Source organism: Sinocyclocheilus grahami, unplaced genomic scaffold, assembly GCF_001515645.1.
Source record: "Sinocyclocheilus grahami isolate Dianchi unplaced genomic scaffold, SAMN03320097.WGS_v1.1 scaffold32.1, whole genome shotgun sequence".
NCBI lineage: Eukaryota > Metazoa > Chordata > Actinopteri > Cypriniformes > Cyprinidae > Sinocyclocheilus > Sinocyclocheilus grahami.
The window spans coordinates 4351243-4377121 of record NW_015505211.1 but is presented as its reverse complement, the minus strand read 5'-3'; the positions used below and the strand labels follow the sequence as shown (position 1 = coordinate 4377121).

Here is a 25879-nt window from a genome sequence, read left to right as displayed (position 1 = left end):
ATTGGATTAAGGTCCGGAATTTGACTCAGTCATTCCAAAACATTAACATTGTTCTTCTATTACCATTAAAGAAGCCATGTGCTTGGGGTCATTGTCTTGCTGCATGACCCACTTTCTCTTGAGATTCAGTTCTCAGACAGATGTCCTGACATTTTCCTTCAGAATTTGCTGGTATAATTCAGAATTCATTGTTCCATCAATGATGGCAAGCCGTCCTGGAGCAGATGCAGCAAAACAGGCCCAAACCATGATACTACCACCACCATGTTTCACAGATGGGATGAGGTTCTTATGCTGGAATGCAGTGTTTCCTTTCTCCAAACATAATGCTTCTCATTTAAACCAAAATGTTCTATTTTGGTCTCATCCTTCCACAATACATTTCTCCAGTATTCCTCTGGCTTGTCCACATGATCTTTAGCAAATTGCAGATGGGCAGCAATGTTTTTGGAGAGCAGTGGCTTTCTTCTTGCGACTTGCACACCATGGTTGTTCAGTGTTCTCCTGATGATGGGCTCATACACATTAATATTAGCCAATGTGAGAAAGGCCTTTAGTTGCTTACAAGTTAGCCTGCAGTCCTTTGAAACCTAGTGGACTTTTACATGTCTTGCTTTTAGAGTGTTCTTTGTTGGTGGAGCACTCCTGGGGAGGGTAACAGTGGTCTTGAATTTCCTCCATTTGTACACAATCTGTCTGACAGTGGACTGGTGGAGTCCAAACTCTTTAGAGATGGCTTTGAAACTTTTTCTGGCCTGATGAACAACACCGACTCTTTTTCTGGTCCTCAGAGATCTCATTTGTTTGTGCAATGATACACTTCCACAAACATGATCAAACTTTGATAGATCCCCGTTCTTGAAGTAAAACAGGGCACACACTGACACTGATTAAAAACACCTCTGAAAACAAAATCCAAAACTACATGGCCCTGTGTGAAACAGTGTTTGCCCCCTAAACCTAATAACTGGTTGGGCCACCCTTAGCAGCAACAACTGCAATCAAGCGTTTGCGATAACTTGCAATGAGTCGGTTACAGCGCTGTGGAGGAATTTTGGTCCACTCATCTATGCAGAATTGTTGTAATTCAGCCACATTGGATGGTTTTCGAGCATGAACCGCCTTTTTAAGGTCATGCCACAGCATCTCAATAGGATTCAGGTCAGGACTTTGACTACGCCACTCCAAAGTCTTCATTTTGTTCTTCTTCAGCCATTCAGAGGTAGACTTCCTGGTGTGTTTTGGATCATTGTCCTGCTGCAGAACCCAAGTTCGCTTCAGCTTGAGGTCACGAACAGATGGCCGGACATTCTCCTTCAGGATTTTTTGGTAAACAGCAGAATTCATGGTTCCATTTATCACAGCAAGTCTTCCAGGTCCTGAAGCAGCAAAACAGCCCCAGATCATCACACTACCACCACCATATTTTACTGGTGTGATAAACCACAGTTTTAACAGGGGGGCAAACTCTTCTTCACACAGGGCCACGTAGTTTTGGATTTTGTTTTCCCTTAATAATAAAAACCTTCATTTAAAAACTGCATGTGTTTACTTTGACTAATATTTAAATTAATTTGATGATCTGAAACATTAAAGTGTGACAAACATGCAAAATAATAAGAAAAATATAGATGAAAATAAGAAATCAGGAAGGGGGCCAACACTTTTTCACACCACATATATATATATATATATACATATATATTTTTTTCTTCCCAAATAAACACTTCTTTTGAACTTTCTATTAATCAAAGAATCCTGTGAAAAAATCATCACAGCTTCAAAAAAATATTAAGCTGTACAACTGTTTTCAACAATGCCAACTATTGAAGAAAACGCGTCTAGAGCAGCAAATCAGCATATTGGAATGATTTCTGAAGGATCATGTGACACTGAAGACTGGAGTAATTATGCTGAAAATTCAGCTTTGCATTACAGAAATAAATTGTATTTTAAAGTATATTAAATAGAAAACAGTTATTTTCAATTGTAATAATATTTCACCATATTACATTTATTCTATTTTTGATCAAATAAATGCAGCTTTGTGATTATTGACTTTCAGAAACATTAACAAAATCTTAACCGACCTCAAACTGTTGAATGGTAGTGTATAAGACAAAGACAACAAATCACAATTCAGTATGCAAAAAGATAGTTCAAAAGTCTGACATTGCTAGTAACAATTTTTTTTATCATTTAATGCTTTTTATATTACATACGTTTTCACCGTAACAGTTTGAGTAAAAAGTTGATGCACTTTAAATGACATTTTTAGTTCTACGTTTTAAATATACTCTCAAAAGGTACCCAAAAGTATTAGTGGCTGATAAACTGTATCGCCTGTAACGCCGTCATCGTTAACAGTTCTGCCTAATACGGATAGAAGTCTCTCTAATAATCCGATAGACCTGTTAAAAAAAAGAATTTAAATGTATACAAAAAGTATTATAACGATTGCTTTTATATGATTAGTAATAGAAAGGCAAACATTATAATACTTTCTCGTTTGCTGTCAGCATTCAGCAAATACGGATTTACATCATTTTAACAAATCTTTGAATGACTAATGAAAATGTCATTTCACAAACTTTGCAAACTTAGTCGAATCCAGTTGTAAGATCTTGTGAAGTGTGCATGTGACCTGCATGATCGCGTGTTCTCTGCGTGACTTTCGGTCCGTGCAAATTGAATGCTTTAAACGTTAAATTCGTGATTTCAAATTATGCTGCGCTTTATGCATTTGCCCACTGTCATATTCATGTCATTTTCACTGTGTGCTGTATGTAAAATAAGTGTCACCTTGGCTTAATTTGAAAAAATATGATTCCCAATGCACACAAACTTCCCAGAATACTGAGTGCTCTGTTGGTTACAGTTTACTTCCTTTTTAATTATATTTTTATTAAATATTTATTTATGAAAAATACTTTGTCATCTAAAGTATAAGTATGTTTATTTTACAAATTTATTTTTTAATCCATTTTCAAATGATTTCAAATTTCTTAAATATTAATTAAAATAAATACAATTATATCTGCTTTATATCAGCCATTCTACTTTCCAAGATATCGGGATCGGCTGTCAAAAAACCCATATCGGTCGACCACTAGTGGCTGGGGCCGAATTAACTGCAGAACATTATTTAAAAAAAAAAAAAAGAAGTATGAGGGACTTCAATGCCATTGTAAGTTTTTAAGCTTACCCCCAGATCCTGTGCATGTATATACGAGTACATTTCTGGCCACTCTCTTCAGGATTTCCTGCTGGGCCTCTGGATTCTCCTCTTTCTCATAGAGCTCTTTGTCCACTTTAGGGAGACAGAACTAAGAGAGACAACAGGATGTTAGATGGAGATGTGTGTGAGAATAGACTGATATGAATCTGCATACACAACTAAAATCAAGCAGACATTTGAATTTTTAACAAAAACACTTTTAATATTTTTTTGCCATCTTTATTGACAAGATGATAGAGACATGACAAGAAATTATGTGAGCAGGACTTGCACCGTCCAAATCAGCTCAGTGCGTTTGAGAATGTGTGCTAACTGCTAAACCATGACTCACATCCCACAGGCAGTTCAAAACGTCAAATTTTTTTTTTTACATCCTTCTTCCTCTTCTCTGTCATTATATTCTGCGGTAATAAAACTACAGAGCAGCCAGAGTTTAAAGTCTCCCGCTACTGCTGCTGCTCCTCCTCCAGATGTGAGGAACATTACTGAGCCTGGAGCCAACCACATACACATTACAGTGTGATAAATATTTTGCTCCCACACAGCGCAGGTGGAATGAGAACCTGAGAGCCAAGCAATAAGGAAGAAACCTTTAACCATTGTGCATTGTTGTTTTAGTAGAATTTACATAGTAGTATAGTATTTATTGTCTTGTTTTATATTTTCAGGTTTTTTTATTTTAGTTTGAGTTTTAATATTTTTTTAATTATAATTTTATTTAGCTTTCATTTATTTACAATTTCCGTTTTAGTCATTTTAGTACTTCGAATTAAACTTTTGTATATCCGCTAGCTGCCAAAGCAATTTTTTTTTTTTACTTTATCATTCAATATTTATATTTGAGTTTTAGTTAACAATAACAACAACGGACTACTGAATCTCAACATGTCTGTTCTGATGTCTGTGAGTGTCACTAATAAGAGGAAAATCATCCGTCAGCAATTTAAGATGGAAAAATGAATAGGTGTATCTATTAATTCATCTGTGACTTGGTAGGAGTTAGACAGATGGCAACATGGACAGGTTGTACAACTTGCCCACATTCTCAAAACCAGCAACAGAACTAGATTGGGTCACCACTTGTTCTCTAACGCAAGATCTGGGCTCTGAGGCAAAACCTAGACAGTAAATAAAGGAACAAAAACGGAGAGAGAAATAGCGAGAAAGAATACCTCTTTTGAGGGGCTGGCAGGCTTGGAAATGATGGTCTTCCAGTAGGACCATATGAACATGAAGAAAAAGACGTGAAACACTAACAGATAAATAACTGCAAGAAAAACAGCATGAGGGAATTTTAGTAAAACAAATCATAATTCATACTTACTTGATAACATAATAAAAGCTGCTACTTCATAATATAAATGAGATGTTTTGTTCATTCTGGTGTGACAAAACATGTGACTAAGAACAACAGGAGGCCAGATTAGCCAACAGAAGGATTTGTTAACTGTTTTTGCAATATTGTGTTCTTGGCCACACTGGAGTTCCTCTTACCTTGCTCCTCTGTGTTGGAGATTGTGTCTGCAGAGAGAAACAAGCAAAGATCATTCAGCAATACCATCAAGAAAGAACAACTGGCCCAATTCACAAAGCCATCTGCTGAGTGCTGGGATACCGCTAATTCTATCTCAGCACCCTTCCAGTTTCCACCAGATCAGCCCACTAAGGCAAGAGCGCTGGGCGACTGGTACTGCCATCTGGCAGAGAGCTGTCAGAAAGAGCCTTGTGTCCATCATGGATGGAATACCCTGGTTGTCATGACGACTCAACAAGTGACTGACAGATGCATGTCGAGACGGCAGAGTCAGTGAAATCTCTGACAGTAGGAGTCATTTTTTAAAAGATTTTTTTTTTAATTAAATATTTATTTTCATAAAACATTCATTTTTTATTATTAAATATTTAAAAAAATGTTTAAATATTTTTTAAATAATATTTTATGAGAATGTAATTGGGGTTACAACCCTTGCTTCATTTGTGAAATTAAATGCGAAACAGAAGAAAACCGCAAAAGCTGATTTGAGATTTTACTTGCTACTCTCACTTGCTTATTAATTAACTATTTATTTTCATTAACTACAATTATTTTATTAAATATTTTAATAAATTATTAAATATTTTAATTTCTAAAAAGTACTTTCAAAGTCAAACTACGAAGGTTGTTTAAATGTGTACACCACATTTAAAGTCTATTCACTTTCCTTCATTTTTTTTCAACTTGGTTAATTTATCTCTCACTGGTGTTACAGTTTATTAATCTATGATTTATCACTGCTGAAATTAATATTTTATGAGAGTTTGTCATTGATGTCACAACTCTTGTTTCATCTGTTAAATAAAATAAAAAACAGAAAAAAAATCAAGTTAATTTGAGATTTTCCCTGCAACTCTCATGCAGTCATGAGGTTATCACATCAGATTTGAGACTCTACAAACTTTTACGGCAAAAAGGAGGGGAGGGGGGGGGGATCAATAAGCACAGATTCACAATATATCACTGCACTTTACTAGGGAAATAAATGGACCCCAACACCCAATGAAATGAGTATTTTTAGAAACAGATGAAGTAATAACTGGGTGGAACTACAGTGAGTGTAGAGCTCACTGTGAAGTGGTTAACAACAGCTGAAGTTAAAGACTTCAGCAGCACAGATGTGTATGTCATTCATGTTTCACACTTTTATATACAAAATATTAATAATCCCTTTTAGCTTTGTTCGCTTAAATGGAAATGTTACCCATAAAATGCAAAAATGCTTAAATTTTTTTTTATTTAGGGTTAATTATCCCAAACTTAAAATAATCCTGCAGTGGGACAATGGAATTTTTAAAAGCATAAATATTCCATATTTATTTAATCAAGTAATGAGATTATCAGCATATACGATAATTAAGTTATACATTTTCAATACAGGGCAAAAAAAAAGAAGTATAGCATATCCCACTAAATGACACTGCTTGACATGAACAACTACTTATGTGACTAATGAAGAACAAAACAGTTTATTAGCCAGAAATTCTCATGACAAGACATACTTTGCGGTCTAATTAAGAGAAAGTTAATAAGAGAACGTTCTTTTCAGTAAGAAAGCATCTCTAATCTGCTCTTTTAAGTATCAAGCATCTCGATCAGTTTAACAGCTGGATTTAATCGCTCGAACTTGAACGAACACTGCATACAATAATTGATATCAAAACACAACTTTATAAACAATTCATGACATTCGACATGAATTACGCACGAGTAGTATACAGAGAAACGGAGTTGAATTTCGGTAACGTTACATAATCTGGTACCAGTCAGTTACTGACACTTCCTGCCCAAACCACTGCAACAACTAACCAGCAACTTTTATCTGCTGTGCTCCATTCATTCAAACAAGTCAACTTAGGTCGACACTTACATATACAGAGCTCCACCACGTAAGCGTAGTAGGACCAGCACACGACCAGGTTGATAAAAATCACAGGTATCCAGGATAAGCCCCGCTGACAGCATTGTACCGCATGAGAGGGCGCCATCTTTAATCCGACCCTCGGAAAGGGTGTCGGTGACGTCACGGCTCGAGTCCGATCTATGCGCGCGGGGAAAAACAAAGACCTGCTTCACACCAGCAGCACATTAATTCCCCATTATCGGACAATGCTCTCCAATGCTCTCCAATTAATAATACGATAAACGCAGAGTTTCATTCATATGTAGTTATGTGTTTGTCTTATTATGCTATAAATGAGCCTTAAAGGAACAGTACGCTCAAATTTAAATCAGCGCTCATCTTTGCCATTCTGCCTTACATCTTATCGGACTTAACTTGAATTATTTTATTTCCAATCTTATAGTTATAATAAACGAATAATGTTTAATTTGTTTATCTATATTTTAATGTTTCTTTTTTAATATCGTAAAGTATGTTCCATTCTGATTTTAATTCAATTGTATTTTTTATGTTCAGAAGGAAATTTATGTTAATAAATGGTTATCTATAAACTAAAAGCTTTTTTTTATTCAAATGTTAAATATACTGTATATGGATGTATTTTCTTGGATTGAAATATGTGAAAAGCTAAATATATTTGTATATGTTTGTTTTTTTTTTCAAAAATATTAGTTGAAAATACATTTGCATATAATTTGAAATATACTTCAGCAAATGTATTGTTTTAAATAATTTCTAAACATGTTTAAGTCAAACCAAGTCAAAGGTCAAAGTGCTTATGGCCGTTTAAATGTGCACGCCATATTGAAAGTTTATTCATATGCTTTTGTTTTTTCCCACTTTTATTTGATCATTTACACGTCATTGTTGTTACATTCTGGTGTTATTTTGTTAATCTATGATCTATTGCTACTTAAATTTATATTTTATGAGAATTTGTCATCGGTGTTACAACTATTGTTTTATTCGTGAAATAAAATAAGCAGAACAAAACAGCAAAAGTGAACTTGATATTTCATTTGCAACTTGGCAGTACGTCGGCAGAGGGCAGCAGCGCAGTAGTTTAAGTCATCAATGTTACAGTCTGGATGGATTTGAATCATCCAGTTAGGTTTTTTCTAATTAATGACTTAGACTGGAAGTCTAAAATGTCCCCATCAATGTGGTACTTTTCATTTGTGCATAATTTGATTCATCTTCAGTTTGCTAGCTTGGTGGGCTGAATGGTAAGTCGGTTTATTTGTGAGATTTATTAGATTCGTTTTCCACCTCGAGCCCTGTCCTGCGGGGGAATTGCAGTATTGTTTCCAGATGTGTTTCATTTCATGAACAGACCCCTCTGGTCCTCTCTCTCCATCCCTGCTCTTTTCCTCGGGAGGTTTCAGAAGGTTCATCAGAGGACCAACAACACATGAAACAAAGAACAAATTGTCTGTTCATGCACTTACGTGTGATAAGAAGATCTTGTGCTGGGCCTGATTTAGAACTCTTGCTTGTGATAAAACACACACACACGGCCTCCCTCTCTTTGCGCTCTGCGCTGTAAGTGTTGATATAATGAGTCCCTTTTGTAAGCCTATTAGCTTACAAACTTATATACAGTACAGATTCATTTCAAATTATTAAAAGCAGTCTTGAGACTGCATATTAATGTTACTGAGTGTTTATATTTACACACCTGACTGATCAACACATTCTCACTCCCAACTTGTCACATATTGACGCTATATTCAGAATCAGAATCAGAAAGAGCTTTATTGCCAAGTATGTTTGCACATACAAGGAATTTGTTATAGTGTCACAAGCTTCCAGTACACGGAGATGACAACAACACACAGATAATAAAAATAATATGTGAATAAAATACACATGCATAAATATAAACCACAAAAAATAGCTTACAAACTTATATACAGTACAGATTCATTTCAAATTATTAAAAGCAGTCTTGAGACTTGTTTATATTTACACACCTGACTGATCAACACATTCTCACTCCCAACTTGTCACATATTGACGCTATATTCAGAATCGGAATCAGAAAGAGCTTTATTGCCAAGTATGTTTGCACATACAAGGAATTTGTTATAGTGTCACAAGCTTCCAGTACACGGAGATGACAACAACACACAGATAATAAAAATAATATGTGAATAAAATACACATGCATAAATATAAACCACAAAAAAAAGAATAAATTGTATAGAATAAAATAAGTTGTAGGGATGTACTAGGGTTTAGGGTGATAAATAAGTATAAGGTTATTGCACATACTGTAGTTTAATTGCACAATGGGAGAACATTAACTGTTCATGAGGTAGATTGCCTGGGGAAAGAAACTGTTCTTGTGCCTGGCTGTCCTGGTATTCGGTGCTCTGTAACGCCGACCAGATGGCAAAAGTTCAAAAAGGAGATGGCTTGGATGTGATGGATCCAGAGTGATTTTCTGAGCCCTTTTCCTCACTCTGGATGTATACAGTTCTTGGAGGGTAGGCAGGGGGGCACCAATAATCCTTTCAGCAGTCCGAACCGTACTCTGTAGTCTTCTGATGTCTGATTTTGTAGCTGAACCAAACCAGACAGTTATTGAAGTGCACAGAACAGACTCGATGACGGCTGAGTAGAACTGCTTTAGCAGATATTGGGCCTTTTTATGAAATATAAACTCACTTTCAGTGAGAAATTCTCACTCTCACTTGTCTAAATTAACCTTCTTGCACTGGGTGGCCTTGCTGTGATTTTTATACAGGCTACTGATCAATTTTTTTGCAAAAACATTGGAGCAAAGCAGAAACGTGCTGCTACAGTTGGCATGAACTGAAAAATCACCCTGAAAGCATTTTCTAAATGCACATTTTTTTATCTTATTGTGAATAATCCATTCATTGACTAATTAGTTTTCATTGAAAGAATAGTTCACCCAAAAATTATCATCACCAGTGGACCCTCTGCAGTGAATGTGTGCCATCAGAGCTAGAGTTCAAACAGCTGATAAAAGCATGACTCCAGTCATCACTTAATGTCATTTGAAAAGCTGTTTGCTTCCATTGCTTCCAGCTAAAATACCAGTCCTCTATCCATACTATTGCTTTCTCCATTATTGTGGGTGGTTGAGTGGGAGGGGCAGAAGGAGAGAAGGAAGATTGTTAGAGAAAGACATGCATGTGAGGAGACAGGAGATGGGAAAGTGAAGGAAATTATGGGGAGAACAAGACTTGACAATTCATAACAATCATAGCCATATTAATTAGAAAATATCAACACCGTTCCAATATGTCCTCCCTATGATGTACATAAATTCAATACACAGGTTTGGAGTGGTAACATATTCCAATCAGACTGATATTTTAAGCCACTTGTTTGTTAATCTATCACAGCAGGGATGCTGTAAACTGAGCCAGTTGCTGCCTGTGTTGTCATTTGTTCCATATGCAGCAGTGATGCTGATATGAAGAGAACAGTCACAAATAGGAAGGATAAATCTGGATGAGTAACTGGGATGTGAGAGATGGGAACACTTAGTTGGATGAAAACAGGGAGTGAACGGGGAAAGAGAGAAAGAAGGAAAGAGGGTAGGATGATGACAGCCCCTGGCTCCGCTCCATTTCTGACGAAAGCTGCTTAGACCTTCAGTTGCCATGGTGACCAGAGGAGGAGAGAGAGGGAGAGGGAGGGCGGAGGATAGGGAGGGAGGAACAGCAGAGAGAGAGAAAGAGGGAGTGCTTAAAAAAGAGCAATAGACAGAGGGAGGGAACGAGAGTGGAGACGGAGATAAATACACATTGCTAGCAAAAACAGTCTACAAAAATATAAAGAGAAAAGGTATTTTATTTATTCTCATTAGAGTTGTATTTCATTAATCTGAGCGTGAGATTACAAAGAGAGGACGTGTGAAGGTAGACTGAGACGTCAAGACGAAGGTAAAGAGACACTGCAGTGGAGCGGGAATATGGATGCACAGTCTGAGAGCTGTGAACCACCGCCATGTGACCCTCAGCCTCCAGGTAAAATCAGAAAAGCCTTAAAACTATTCGGCAAGAGGAAGCCTGGGAGCAGCGTCGCTAGCATCTTCTCCATACGTGGGAAGGGAGATGGAGGCCCTAAGTCACCGCCGTCAATGAGCAAAACCCTGGATGGATTAAATGAACCTACTGCCCCAGAAGCAGAGGCAGAGCCGGTGGATCTTGACCAGGAGGATGAGAGTCAACAGGACGATGCTCCAATGGAGGAGTTCACAGGTGGGAACATGAATTCAGAAACTACTCCTACGCGGCACTCCATCTCTTCCCTCACCTCTGCTAAGTCTCTGAGCTTCCTCAATATGCTTCGCAAAGGCAGACGGGGACTGATGGGAGAACGGCAGACTCAGACCGAGTCTCAGAGGCCCGGGCGGCAACGGAAAGGCCTAAAGGGATTGTTTGGTACAGTGCGCTGGCATGGTAAAGAGAAAAAGGATGATGAGGAGGAGGGTGAACCTGGCCCTCCCCTTCTTGCTTCCCGCTCCAACAGCGTTGAGATTATAAAGGAGAGTCTCACACTGACACCCGGGCCTCCACCTCGCTCTGTGGAGGGAACAGAGGAAAAGCTTCCTACACCACAAGAGGGCCCTACGTCATCTGAGGACTCTGCAAAGGTGAGCGGGTCAACCAAACCTCCAGCAAATGAACGCTTGAGCACACTGCTTGGAGATATCTCATCAATTTTAAGCTTTGATTCACTAACAGCATGTGGAGATATTGTAGCAGACGTCGAGGCAGAATGGGTCAAAGCTAGCAGTCGAATGGAGGGAGCACCTAGAACATTGAAAGTGGATAATTCTGAGAAGACTTCATCTTCTTCGACTTCGACCAGATCAAAGTCTAGCCCTTCTCCTACTCTCAGCCCAACCACCTCCTTTAAACCTTCCCCTACTTTAGCAACCAAACCCACCCCTTCACCTACCACCACCAAACCTATTCCCAGCCCTTTGACAAAACCTACAGTTACCTCAACATCCTCTCCGGTGACCAAAATGTCACCATCTATGCTTACTGACCCTATTATCCCTACTCTAATGTCCAGCCCTCTCGCCAAACCCACCCCTACACCATCAGCTATAACCCAGCCTACCCCAACACCAACACCTATCCCAATTCCTCAAGCCACGGCAACTGCAACAACTACTCCAATTATCCAACCTACCCCAACCGCTACATCTGTCTCTATTACACAGCCTACCCCAAGCCCTATATCAAGCACCACAACCAAATCTACAACTTCCCCAGCTAAACCTACCCTGTCCCCTAAACCTAGCCCTGAAATCAAACCAGACACAATATCTAGCTCCACAACTGCCCCAATGATCAAACCTATTCCATCCTCTACCCCCATTCCTCCGTCCATCTCAGCCCCTACTTCCGAAACACCCCCCTCACCCACAATTAGTTCTACACCTGAACTTGCTGCTGTTACTAAAACGGAACCTGCCCCAACCCCTGTAACTAAACCTACCCAAGCCCCAATCCCTGCAACAAAACCCACTCCCAGCATTACCCATGAATCCAAACATACTATGTCTACCTCTGCAACCAAATACACCCCATATCCACCACTTTTTGGTAAACCTACCCCTGCCCCTGCACCAACACCAAGACCAAAATTTGTAACAACATTTGGATTGTCGACAAGCCGAAACACTGCTCCTATTGCCAAGCTTGAGATAAAACAACCCACAGGACAAACTTCAAAATCTAGCACCCAAACTGGCACAACATCTGTAAGGAAAGCCTCCATCTCTGAACCAACTGTTCCCATTGCTAAATCTCCATCTGCTGTTACTCCTATTCTTACCTCTTCCTCTGCCACCACAAAATCACCCACAGTTACCTCTGCACCACAAGTTCCTGTCCTGAAGTCTCCTCCTGGTATTGCTCCATCATTCATTTCTTCAAAAAGAGTGGATGATGACGCCAGGATAGATTTAAGGGAGGACCTGGTAAGACAAGAAGGAATTGACAATAGAGACTCAGTGGCTACTCAAAGCATCAGCAAGGCAGTGAAAAGGGGCCCTGCAGCGAAGCCTACAACTCTGAGTAAGATCCCTGTTAGCGGTGGAGGTAGACCTCCTAAGCTGCCTCATCGAGATTCCCAGCCCAATGGAGATGAGGACCACTCAAATCTACCAACACCGGTACATGAAGAGGAGACCCCATTCACTCTCTCACGGGAAAGCAGCAGCAAGGAGGCCCTCAGTGATGTCTCCACAGAATCGGGGGCTGTCACCCCAACCCTCTCCCACAGCCAAGACGACATTCTTGATGGAAAACTTGGTCTCCAGACATCATCAGGTCCTGCAGCTGGTGCCACAAGCTTAACCCGGGAATCCAAGATCCCAATCAAACACGGATCTACTGCAGCCTACCATTCTGTACAGGGTAGGGCAGAAGCCACACGTTCTAAGATACCGGTGTCCAAAATGCCTGTTCGCCGGACCAGCAATAAGCCTGCACCAACAGCTACAGCTGCCGCCACCCGAAAATAACTGATATAATAATTCTGTCTATGACAAAATCCTGAAACATTCCACTGGCAACAGTTTTCTCAAGATTTACTTTTTGATATTCGATCAGGCATCACTGCGCCTTTTGCAGCAAAAATCTTTACAGGAACAACTGGATTATTATCGTTATTTGAACTAATTTACACACTGGTGTCAACCACACAATTCTTTTATCAGCTGGGTGGTTTTATTCATATCACTCTTGAACAGACTGATGCTGTGGATTCAACTCTGTGTGCAACCAGGAACAGACAGCACACCCACAGGCCCTGTCTAAGTTATCTCCATGGCAACCAAACATGCAAATTAAATGGCAGGCACTAAAGCACAAGAGCCCTCACCTGGAATCCAAAGCCATGTAGACCTTCTCTGAAGAAACAAGCAATGTGTCCGTCCATTATCTCCGGCATTGTAATAGTCCATAATGGTCTTTTGTGGTAATTAAAAGTCTCAGAGAAGAAACAAGCAATCCAACACGGAGTCTTATGGTTTTCATCCAGGTCTACAACACCAGAGGAGCCCAGTAACATTACAAAGGTGCTTTTTTCTTATCATCCTGCCTGCCACAAAGAAAAAAAAAGTTTTGTTACAGAGCAGTCTTTGTAGCCTTTGTTACTTGGCCTTCGTTTTTAGAAATTTTTGTCTGGTGTCTTTTCCAAAAAGTTTTTTTTCCAAGTGAACTGTGGATCAATGTTAGTCTTCACGCCCTTGTGTTGTATGCAAACAAACAGAATCTCTTACCTGTACAGTTCATGCCAAGACAGGATATTCCACAGTGACTTTTGAATGTATGTAGCAGAACGCATGCCCTACTTTTTCAACAAGATGAGCCATCTCGCTCCTTTTCCTCTCCCCACCGATGTCCTTTTCTCACAGTTTTTTTAAAACACTGTGTTAAAGTCACACAGTGCCTGTCAGCTGTAACAAATGTGTATGTAACGTCATCAAGGAACCATGAGGCATATGGATTTTTTTTTCTGCCTGCACTGAACATTGTCTGAGACTGCGTTAAAGAAGGCTAAAGACAGTAGAGGTGATGTTTCACAGGCAGTTGGTGTTATAGGTAAGCTAAGACTTTCATGGATGACAGTGGTGTTATTTTTTTTTTTTGAAGTTGCTATCACATGCACATGTTTAACAGAGGACTATTTTTGTGTGTATGAGTGTGTGTGTATGAATGAGTGGGTGTGATTATCTTAATGTCACAATAATTCCTATTTAATCAATAAAATGTGATTATATCTAGAACAGTTTAAACGTCATGCAGGGTGCTTAATGGTATGGGAATGGATTGCATAGGACAGGTTGTAAGAGATTGGCTGTGCCGTACATTGTCCTCTGTAGTGACATTATGTAACTGTGTTACTCTTTGGTTCGAGAAGTGGAACCCTACAGAGCTTTCCACAATAAAGTCCGAGCCTCCCACCACTGCCAGCCCCCACCCCCAGGTTTCTCTGCAGTGCCATGCTGTTGGGCTGAAAAACCCACTAACCTGAATAGCAAACCTCATGAATGTCAGTATTGCCTTGTCAGTGAGCTGTAGGCTAAGATGCTATAGAATTCCTGCCACGCAACCATGCAGCTTCTGCATGCAAATTAAATATTTCCAATGGGTTATGTTGTCTCTAATAGAAACGAGGACACAGATATTTAAATGCAGGAGAATCTGGATCATCGTCAACCTTTATAAAATATACAGTGAATGAATGAAGGCTAAAATGGGGGAACAGTGGTGCACAGAGAGAGAATGAGAATGAGACAGAGAGGGATTGTGGTACAAATGGAGATTGAGAACAAGCAAGGGGAGGGCAGAAAAAAGAAAGCCTTTTCGGTTCCATCACAGCTGTGTTTTTTGATGGTGGTGACATAGCAAGAAATGCTAAAAGCAGTGTGCAAGTGATCTCGTCTTCTCAAAAAAGCAAAGAAAAACAAAGGATGGATATTTATAGACCAAACTCCTCACAGAGACAGCACAAACAAGGCTCTGTTGTCCAAATCAGAGCCAATGGCAGTGGGACAGTTTAACTGGAAAAACACGAGGACTTCACCACTTCACAGAGTGATTAGCCAAAGAGCAGCCCACTGTTAATGGAAACCGTCCCTTGCTTATTGATCTGCCACCCCCCTGGGGTCTGAAGAAGATGAAAGCCTTACGCACTAACTCGTCTGTTGCATGTGCTGCACCAAACACTGCCAAACGGTCTGATTGTGAAAATGAATAATGATGATGATCACAGCCTCAATTACAAAATTTGAAGTGAATCATCGGAGCGAAAATGTCAAACGTAGCCTGCAGTCTGATCTAGGGTGGAAAAAAATGGATGCAATTGAACATTGCAGGGAGACGTGCAAAAGATAAATCCTGCATGAGGTTCTTATTTTGAGCTCTAGTTACACAGCATTGTCTAAATCTAATGGAATAAAGGCTGGCATGCTAATATAGCCAAGCAAGACTGTACCAGAGGTGATCCTCCACTCGAGCAGATGGCACAAAATGACAGTGGACTTAGCCATATTCACAATTACACGTGCAGACAAACACAATTGTTTAATGCAGCGGGTGATGTCACAACAAATAGGATTAAAAAGCTATTTAATATGATCTGCATATGGTTTTAGTTTATGTGCATCCAAACATGAGTTTAACACTATAATCTCTTTTAAGAGATTTGTTTTGAAACATGAAACTCTGAAAAATGTCTGAAAGCAAAGGCATAATGGAAATGCAACATCAGGAGTTTTGAACTATGTTTCCTGATAATAAATACCCTTCAGCTCATATTCCTTCTATAATACAGAACAAATGCTCCATTATGAGCAGGATGGATTGTCATAAACTCTCCTGATACTTTAAAACAGATCGTGACAACTGAATGCTTGTTCCCTATCGGTGTATATAAACACCCCCGGTGAAAAGATGTTCTCTGTTAGGAGATGTTTGGCTAATTATCCACGCTCCACTGAAAAAAAACGTCGCTATGGCAACCTCACTAGGTCAGCCAATGGGGGGCCGCGAAGATGAGGGGTGTGGTGAGGAGGCAAGGAGTTCTAAAATGCACTCTCACATTACACACATAACACAATTTATCTGTCCAAAATGTTAAAATGAACTATAGTATGTAGCATGTGTATGAAACTACACTCTTAAAAATAAAGGTGCTTCAAAAGGTTCTTCAAGCGATGCCATAGAAGAACCATTTTTGGTTCCATAAAGAACCATCTCTTTCTTACCTTTTTATAATCTGAAGAACCTTCTTTCACCACAAAGAAACAGAAAGTTTTGTGAAACAGAAAGGTTCTTCAGATGTTAAAGGTTCTTTATGGAACCATTTAGACAAAAAGGTTCTTCTATGGCATCGTGAAGCACCTTTATTTTTAAGAGTGTAGGTAGAATATGCGACAGATGGGCTTTATTGAACATTCTGGCTTAATTGAATCACGCTTGATCACTGGGTAAACGGGAGGTGAGAGGGTGTGAGAGGCGGGCTGGAAATGTGTTCATGTTCCAGGGCCTGTATGTCTCATTTTGCAGCCATGTTCTGTAGTTATTCATCACAATATATATAAACAAACATTCAGCTTAAAGCCAATGTTATCGATCAATTTTCGCAATAGAGACAAATGAAAAAACATTTATTTGCTTTATTCGTACTTATGATTTTATTATGGTTCACATTTTAAATGAGCTAGAAAACATGCTTAAAATAAAAATATCGCTTTCGTCTCAAACTACGAATGGTTTAAAAAATACTGATAAACGCTGAATAGAAAAGATACATTTTATATAAGTACTTATTTTATTGTGATCTATATAACGCTTTGTTGTGCTTATCCTGTAATGTACTGTATTGTTTACTGAATGAAAGCTGAGAAAGCATCTCTAAAAAAACTGTTTAGTCTCAAAGTGCACATCAGCATTGATCTACTGCCTGGCAAACTAAAATTAATTCATTTCACAGCCTAAATTGTTGGAAGTATTTGCCAGAAAAGATGCCCTGTGATTTAAATGAGACTGAATGACAGACATGACTGCACGAATGATGCAACACAATTTGGTATAACAGCATGGAAAAAAACAATGCAAATAAAATGCATTAAAACTGCACATCATTTGGATAGGAAAACAAATAGGCGTAAAAATAAAATTAAAAAAAGAGGAGGAAAGAGACTTCCCGTATCATTTCTTATTGACGTCAAAGATCTGAAAATCTGGTTCCTGAAGCAAAACCACTTGAGAACCACTGAACTAGACGTTTTGCTGGCAGATAGCACCTGTGCATTAATTTTTTCCTAATAAAACAACGGCGTTTCTTCTTGACATATAATTCATATAATTTCTAATTTACTATTACTCTAAATTACTCTAAATTAAATTATAGTGATTCCTACATAAAAAAACATATCAGATACACAATAAGTTCAGACATGCATATAGATTTGTTCAGTGGTAACAAAACAAAACTTTTAACATCTTATATTTCAACTTAAGGGTCAAATGAGATTCTTGCAGTGAATAAATCCTGTAATCATTTCAATATCATTGAAAGTAAAACCCTCTGCTGGTCAATTGCAGTACAACAAACAATCGAGAACTCAATGATTCTAATCAAAAACATTATGAAAATACACATTTGTGCTAAATTATTAAGAGCCTCATCTATTAAAGATAGCATCTTAGGTGTCAGTTTTTACATTCATGTCATGCTGAAACACAAATTCAGCTCGTCTTTGGTGCGAAATTCTTCCTTCTGGAATGTTCCTGAGCATCAGGGTGGCACAATTGGTCGATACAAAATAATGCTTAAAATAACCACAGTCTGTTTGTGTCATTCTACAAGTCTTATAGCTAAATATATAGCTATTCTCATCAGATATTGACAAATGTAAGGCACTTGGTAAATGAGGGAATAATATAAATTGTACAGAGATACAAAGGTCAATTAACAACAACAACAAAAACATTAAGTGAAAATACATTTATAAATTCATGTTTAGTACTGTTGAATATAAAAACAGTACTGAACAATACCCTGATGTTTGTTAGAGTCTGTACTAAGTCGAAACACCAAAAACAAAGGAACACTTTGTTTTTGGTGTTTCGTTTTAACAACCACAACAGTTCATCTTTGAGGTATATTCAGCTTCATTAAGAGTTGGCACGTTTGTGAAATGTGAAGACCAGTGACTGATTTCTTATTTACAGCTGTTCTAAGTCTCACCCCGGAAGTGAACAAAACAGGGCGAAAAATTCAAGAGTTGGTACCTTTGAAGTCTGAAAGCTGCCTCTGTAATCTCACGACAGGATGCAGTGGGTAAAGCACCAGTTTTTCCAAACTAGGTATTCCAAACTGCAAAATATACAGTCAACGCTCTCGTCCCAATCAGTACTGATAAAAGAGAATCATAAAAGTGTAACCTCTTCAGAACAGTGGACGTGGAAAATGAGCCCATTATCAGGCCGAGCTGAAGTGTGAAGGTCACTTTGGACTTGTTAAATGTCGTTAAACAAAGATGAATCCTGCTCACACCAGGAAATGCGTATATCCCTCCGCTCCAGTGATGATAACATCCATCCAGATTCTCATGGCCTCTGGGGAAGGAGCCACCATGTAATAAACCCGTTCATGTGTCTTCACGCTAAACGTCAGGGAAGGGTTTGGGCTCTGACGCAACAAAGAAACAAAATGCTGATCAATTGTAACATTTTGAACCCTTTTCATAAAATCAGTATAGCTATGTATAGTAGGTGACCAAAAGGCCTCCAGCTGCAACTTACCTTGTGTGCGTTCTTTAGGTGGTCGTAATACACTTCTTCAATGGCTTGGAAATAGATAACACCCTTCATTTTAGTCTCATGTTTATCTGGAGAAAAATAAAACCAGTCATGTTAAAAAAATAAATAAAAAGAGCATGTGGTTTAACCTTTATTAACCTGTATTATTAATACATTATAATAATTCAATTTAACAGAAAAGATCAAATCTTTGTATGATAAATGGACTTAGCCATTGTCTCCTGTGAGGCTGGTGAAGGGCACAGCTCAGTTTTGCCCCCTTGTGGTATAAACTAGTTTCATGGCAAATTTATTTTGCTTAATAACAGTCTTCTTTAGTTAATAATTCAAGTTTACATTTCACTGTCCAAATTTCATTCAGATGTTATGCAAAATAAATAATTGATTAATTAATTAAAACAAATCTGTTAAACAAATAAATTGTATTTATTTATATTTATTTTATTATACTTTATTTTAAGGTGTTTTTAGTATAATTGTTAGTGTAATTATACAAATAACTTCTGAGTAATATTAATTAACATGTAATTAGAACAGGGTTAGGTTTAGATTTAATTTATTGTAATTAAGCATCATTTACTGACATTACTATAGTAAGTACATTTATAACGGGCACTGTAAAAAAATTAATTGTTACCAAAACGGCTGATATTCAGTAGTTTGTAAAGTGTTTTATATTACAAATGTTTGACAGTATAAAAATCATTCTTTTTGCATGAAGAGTTAAGGCAAGTGCACTACCAAAAATACATGCTTCAAATTTCAGGTTTTTTTTAACCTCCATAACTTTCGCCTGATTAGTCTTTATTAGAAATGCATTACAGTAAGCACGTTTTCAAACTGTTAATATAAAATGAGTGACAATCACATTTGATATTCCGTGGTAATTCACAGCAGGCCTGGTTGATAAAGCTTGATAAGTCCTACTAAAAATTCAGTGTAATTACCAGCATAATATGCCAGCGTCCTTCGACTGCGGTCAAAGACGAACCAGCGCTTCTTCCAGGTTTTGATTTTCCCACCCATTTTGACCAAGAACCCCCTGCAGGTCTTCTCAGTGATGGCCAGGTGAAAACAAGTTTCAGGATGGTGACCCGCCGCCTCGATGTGACCTCTCAGGTCAAAGTCATCCTTTCTCACTGGGAGGTATCGTGTCAACGGACGAGACTAGACACACAAACAGCAAATATCTAATTAGTCCTTAAAAATTAGTAAGGGTGTCTGTGTAAATACATGCATACATGTTTGTAAAGAGTGAGAGAAGGAATCTGCTTATTAACTAGCTACATTTTGTTAGAATGTTACAGATTAGATCAGAGATGCACTGATTTATCAGCCACCCATATTTATAGGCTAATTACTGATCAAATTAAAACTATCGGCTACAAGCTTCTAATGTGTGATTAACGTTATGTTTTTTTTTTCTCTTTTAGATTCCGTTATACTGCTTTTGTTCATTTTATCTCTTATTATTATTACTACTACTATTAAATAAGTTATTGCGTTTTATAGGATCTTCAACTTTTTCTGCTCAAAATATAATCTATAAATATGAATGACAAAAAATATCTTAACAGCTATGATGTCTTTAAAAAAATCCTAACAATCATCTGACAATGATGACATGGCAAAAAGTTAATTTTGGATTCTGGCTATGTCTCATGTCATAGAAAAAAAAACAAGCTGATACAAAAAAAAAAAAAAAAAAAAAAAAACCTAGTTGCCTTTAAAAAAATTTTTTTATTTTTTTTGAAAAAAAAAAAAAAAAAAAGTTGCCTTTAAAAAAATTATTTTATTTTTTTTGAGAAGAAAAAAGCAAGAAAGCAAGATTATGTTAAAAAAGACAAACATACTTGTGAGCCTAAATAAAGTAGGTTTTGAAGTTTAGAAGTACAAATATTAGAATTGAAAATTGTTATATTAAAATATTTATTTGCATTTATTATTGTTTATTCATTGTGGCTGCCTTAAAATAGATTTCTTTTGTCTAAATCTGAGTATCCATAATTAGAGTTTTAATTGCATTAAATGCGTTAAGATTAATCTTCCTCCACTTCTTGTCTCTATGTATCTGTTCTCCCTCTTTCACTTGAACTCTCTAAGTCTCCCAGAGCTTCACCTCTTTCTCTACTAGTTTCTGTCGTCGGTTTGTCTCTTCCTGCAGTCTCCTCTCCAATTCCTCCCTCCTTCTCCTCTCGTCTTCAAGAGCCTGTCGCCGTAACTCCATCTCCCGCTCCTGCAGAGAAAAAAGAACAGTCCTGTTTTCATGCATCTGTATATTGGTATTTTTGTAATAATCATGTAGATTCAGAGAAACTGATGTACCCTGTGCTCCAGCAGTCTGTTCTTCTCAGCTTGAGCTTCTCTTAGCAGGCGCTCCATCTCCTCTATCTTCACCATGTTAGCTGTGCTGGCACTGTACAGAGCACACACACTTTTATGAGACACTTTTGTTTTACACTGATTTTCAGATCTTAAATATATTTTAGTAGTAAATTTCATATAAAAATAATGTATTGTCAATAAAATCAGCGGATTAAAACCCTCAACCTCATTTGGCAATGTGTTCCAAAGCATCTTAAGCCTTAATCTTGACCTTGGAATGCAATACAAATTCCACAGACAGGATGTGTCGGGGCTACTTAAAGGCAGACTCCTGTCTATACAGCATCCTTATAAACAGTAACAAATACATTTAAACTTTTGCAAAGCCCACAATACACAGATACACACACTTCTTACTCACAATTTTAATGGCAATATCATACTAAAGTTTGTTTATAAAGCTGCCTTTAAAGTGGGCTTTAAATTATTTTCTTATTCTACAAAAAAGCATATCTTAGGTTTCAAGCAAATATATGTAACATGGACAAGCTAAATACTTAAATACTAAATGCTAAATAAAAGCTTTGGATTGTCAGAATAGACCTATCGTGATCCTGGTCTCACCTTGAGATGTTGTCCGGTGAACAGGCGGAAATGCTGGTCTCCAGGCTTTCTGTACTGTACACGCTCATTGTGTCAAAGTTGTGTCCGTTATCCATGTAGTGGAACGGCTCCAGGAAGACGTTTGTCTCAGAAACTGTCCTATTTGACATCTCACTCATTCTATGCCTCTCGTCATTCAAAAACAGCTGACCTGCTGCAAGATCAAAGGGGGGGAAAAAAGTGAAAATAAAAGTATTTCTATTAGTGCTGTCAAACGATTAATCGCACATCCAAAATAAAAGTTTTTGTTTATATATGTGCGCGTACGGTGTATATTTATTATGTATATATGAATACAAACACATGCATGTATATATTTAGAAAATATTTACATGTATATACATTATATTCTTATATATAAATATATTTAATATATAAACAGAACATATTTTTCTTAAATATATGCATGCATGTTATTTGTATTTATATACATTTAATAAATATACACAGTATACACAAAAACTTTTATTTTGGATGCGATTAATTGACAGCACTAATTTCTATAGAATTCCACACATTCAGAATAATTTCTGAAGGATCGTGTACTTTCTGAATACTGCAGAAATAGCTGCTAAAAACTCAGCTTTGGCCTCACAGGAATAAATTGCACTTTAAAATATATTCAAACAGAAAACCGTTATTTTAAATTTCACAATATTTCTGCTTTTACTGCATATTTGATCAAATAAATACAGCCTTGGGGAACAAAAGAGACTTTGAAAAATCTTTGACTGGTATATATAGTTTATATGTGGTTGCTTAGGTGTTTTTTTTACTAGGCAAAGACCAAACAGACTATCTTCAAGTCGATTTTCTGATCCCTGGAATAGTTTTTTTCACATATTTGAAATCACTTAGAAATGTCAAAAAGAACTGGCTCCATCAATACAATGCACCGGTATAAGTTATATTCTTTCAATATATTTCAGATATTTTTGTATACATACAATAATACAAAAAAAAATTCAGGCAGACAGTTATACATGCTACACAAGTGTAGTGAAGAAAGTAACATAAAAATATATTATTTATATATTATTATTTATGTGCAAAAATTAAACTAATACAAATAAATATACTTAATTGATTTCAGAAATATGATTATTTATATGCTTAAAACTTGTAGAATTGTAGACCTGCAGAACTGTCAGTGTCATATGATAAATCAGTGTTACCCTTGAGCAGGCGGCGGGTGTCCAGGTCACGGGAGGTGACAGACAGAGTGTGGGGGAGTACACTACCACAGCTAGAGCTTTGAGACAGTGGCATATGAGGCTACAGGATTAAGAATATAGAGTAAAAAAGACTGTTTAAACCTCTCTTTCACATAACAAAACGACGCACAATGAAATTTTAAACGTAAATTGATTTTTTAAAGATGATATTAAATACTTTTCCTATGTGCCGTTTCTGTTGTCTGACCTTGGGAGACAGACTGCGATTAAGGGCAGAGTTGAAGGTCCCGAGGCTCTGCCTCTCTCTTTTACGGGACATCCCGCTGTCACTCAACAGAACCCCACCTTCTTTACTGCCATTGCTCCGCCTCCTCTCCTCAAGAGAGCGAAAGTGCTGGAACATTCAAAAAGGCAGATAAAATCATCATCTTTCAATATGGAAAATCCTTGTTTGCCATTACCGAGCATAGTTTCTTCTTTACTTGGAAATGGTTTGTGTTACCTCCTTCATGGACATAGGGTTGAGAGGAAATGCTTGACCACCTGTGAGCTCAGAGTACTTCCTTTCCAGAGATGCAAGGTTCTCCCGTTCCTGAAACGAAATTATTGAAAGAGACCATTCAGAAATGAACAAATCTATCTGCATTATGTATGAATATCGTGTCAAAATTGATGTGTACATTTTTAAAATTAAAAAAAAAAAAGGTCGTTCACCAAAAAAAAGTTCAGTATGGATAAAGGGTCCAAATACTTCTCACAGTCATTGTATGTATATATTATACTTATATAAACACATTCTGTGTAAATATACTCACCCTTCGTAGCATATAAATGAGGTTGCTCTTCTCCTTCAATAAGTTCTCCTTTTCCCGTTGTCCTTGCTTGGTAATCTGGGTTGACTGCTTCTTCAAGGTAAGTAGCCTCTCCTATAATATGGAGACAGTTTTTATGTGCAGAAGGAAATATTCTTATAAAAAGCTCTTTTTCCACACACAAACACTCCACCTTGCGAGTGACGACAGATCTCTGATATTCTGCAATCTCTCTGAGGAGATGCTGCGTCTGTGTCTCCTTCTCTTCATCTTGACGGCTCTCTTTTTCCAGCTGCTGAAACTCCAAATCTTCAAAACGCTTCGTTTCTGCTTCCAAAGCTTCAGTGTCCTACCAAAAAAAGCTAAAAACAATTAGCATGAGGCAATAGATTACATTTTTTAAATCATGGTGCAACTCCGAACTAAACTAAACTGAACAATCAGCACTAATTCACAGGATTGTGCTAAACAGAAGAGAGAGAAAAGGTCAAATTCACAGGAAACTGTATGGTATGTTAAAAGACACAGAGAAGAAAGGCCTACCAACAAGAACAAATGGTATTTCCAAAGCTGTTGCAGAGAGGAAAAAACACAACAGCAAGTGTTTGTGAGAGTCAGACAGCAGAATAGTTGGTGGGCGCAGGGACAAGGGAGACCACGGTAACTGACTGACCCTGGATAGCTGATTCTTGAGCTGCTCCTTCAGTGCTTCAGGACAGGTGTCCAACTGGGTCTACTGCTCTGAGATCAGCTCAGCTAGCCTCTCTACTTTAACTCTCTCAGCCTCCAACAAGGCTTTGTCCTACAGCACAAGCGCCGACGCAAGGACACGTACGGATGACAAACACATACAGAGCACACAGTGGGGAGATGGGCACAAATAGGACGGACAAAGAAATGGAGAAAGTGCAAGTTTGGGTTAGAGCAAGGAAGAAAGGTAGGTAGATGTGACATTAGTGGGTGTCATTCACTAATAATGGAGTACAAGCTTCCTTCTGACTAAATTTTATTAAAGGAACAGCTCACCCAAAATTTAAAATTCACTCACCTCAGGCCATCCAAGATGTAGATAAGTTTGCTTCTTCATCGCAACAGATTTGGAGAAATTTAGCATTATATCACCTGCTCGCCAATGGTTTTCTACCTAACTAGTCTTCTACCACGCTACAATCCATCACGCTCCCTAAGGTCGCAAAACTCTGGACTTTTGGTAGTACCTAGGATATCAAAGTCCACTAAAGGAGGTAGAGCTTTTTCGCATTTGGCTCCCAAACTCTGGAATAGCCTTCCTGATACCGTTCGGGGTTCAGACACACTCTCTCTGTTTAAATCTAGATTAAAGACACATCTCTTTGGCCAAGCATTCAAATAATGCATCTCATAATCTTTTACTGCAGTCATAATCTTTTACTGCAGTTATATCTAATCAAATGCACATTATTATTCGTTAGTTTGGGTTAAACAAATCATTTTTGCTTGGTTGGAACAGCAGCTACACTAATTATGTTTGTATTTGTTTCTCTGTCTTTTGCCACGGGATGTAACTAGGATTTACACAAGCTTCAGTCTGGATCCAGAACACCTGAGAAGAGATGATGCAACCAGATAAGATAATGCCTTAAGATTGCATCAGGAATCTCTTTCAGACAGCCGAGACTCGCAAGTATCAAACTTAGTCTTATTAATTGATACATTAAGTATCAGTTACACCTTTTTACAAAGGTGTGTTTGAACTAAGAATCTGACGTATCCCTCAGGTGTAGATCTGTTGAATATGCAAATGGTTCCATAAATTTCATTCCTTATGTCTCTTTCTGTACTGAGTCAAACTTTAACCCTTTCCTATACCAACTGTATGTGTGTGTGTGTGTGTGTGTGTGTATGTGTATGTTAGACC

General features: G+C 37.8%; 3 protein-coding genes across 4 annotated transcripts in view; 1 reads left to right on the top strand and 2 right to left on the bottom strand.

Moving 5' to 3' along the window:
• Nucleotides 1-6774, bottom strand: part of LOC107578792 (probable palmitoyltransferase ZDHHC20) — a 14756-nt gene extending 7982 nt beyond the window's left edge. The window contains exons 1-4 of the mRNA XM_016264712.1: nucleotides 6643-6774; nucleotides 4733-4759; nucleotides 4411-4505; nucleotides 3184-3326 (exon numbers count right to left, since the gene is read on the bottom strand). Of these exons, the coding sequence (XP_016120198.1) occupies nucleotides 3184-3326; nucleotides 4411-4505; nucleotides 4733-4759; nucleotides 6643-6760 (383 nt within the window). The 5' untranslated portion in view covers nucleotides 6761-6774. The remainder of the gene's footprint in view (nucleotides 1-3183; nucleotides 3327-4410; nucleotides 4506-4732; nucleotides 4760-6642) is intronic.
• A 3649-nt stretch (nucleotides 6775-10423) lies between these two features.
• On the top strand, nucleotides 10424-15395 carry LOC107577989 (APC membrane recruitment protein 2-like). Its single transcript, XM_016264007.1, has one exon. It carries the CDS (start codon nucleotides 10625-10627, stop codon nucleotides 13193-13195), a length of 2571 nt encoding a protein of 856 aa, XP_016119493.1. The 5' UTR covers nucleotides 10424-10624; the 3' UTR covers nucleotides 13196-15395.
• A 1585-nt stretch (nucleotides 15396-16980) lies between these two features.
• Nucleotides 16981-25879, bottom strand: part of LOC107577970 (pleckstrin homology-like domain family B member 2) — a 23112-nt gene continuing 14213 nt past the window's right edge. The window contains exons 7-17 of one of the 2 annotated variants that reach the window (XM_016263989.1): nucleotides 24176-24331; nucleotides 23986-24096; nucleotides 23673-23762; nucleotides 23388-23564; nucleotides 23171-23270; nucleotides 21957-22149; nucleotides 21333-21423; nucleotides 21127-21243; nucleotides 19955-20174; nucleotides 18990-19075; nucleotides 16981-18876 (exon numbers count right to left, since the gene is read on the bottom strand). In XM_016263989.1, the coding sequence (XP_016119475.1) occupies nucleotides 18736-18876; nucleotides 18990-19075; nucleotides 19955-20174; nucleotides 21127-21243; nucleotides 21333-21423; nucleotides 21957-22149; nucleotides 23171-23270; nucleotides 23388-23564; nucleotides 23673-23762; nucleotides 23986-24096; nucleotides 24176-24331 (1482 nt within the window). In that variant the 3' untranslated portion in view covers nucleotides 16981-18735. The remainder of the gene's footprint in view (nucleotides 18877-18989; nucleotides 19076-19954; nucleotides 20175-21126; nucleotides 21244-21332; nucleotides 21424-21956; nucleotides 22150-23170; nucleotides 23271-23387; nucleotides 23565-23672; nucleotides 23763-23985; nucleotides 24097-24175; nucleotides 24332-25879) is intronic. The other variant, XM_016263996.1, reaches the window with a different exon arrangement.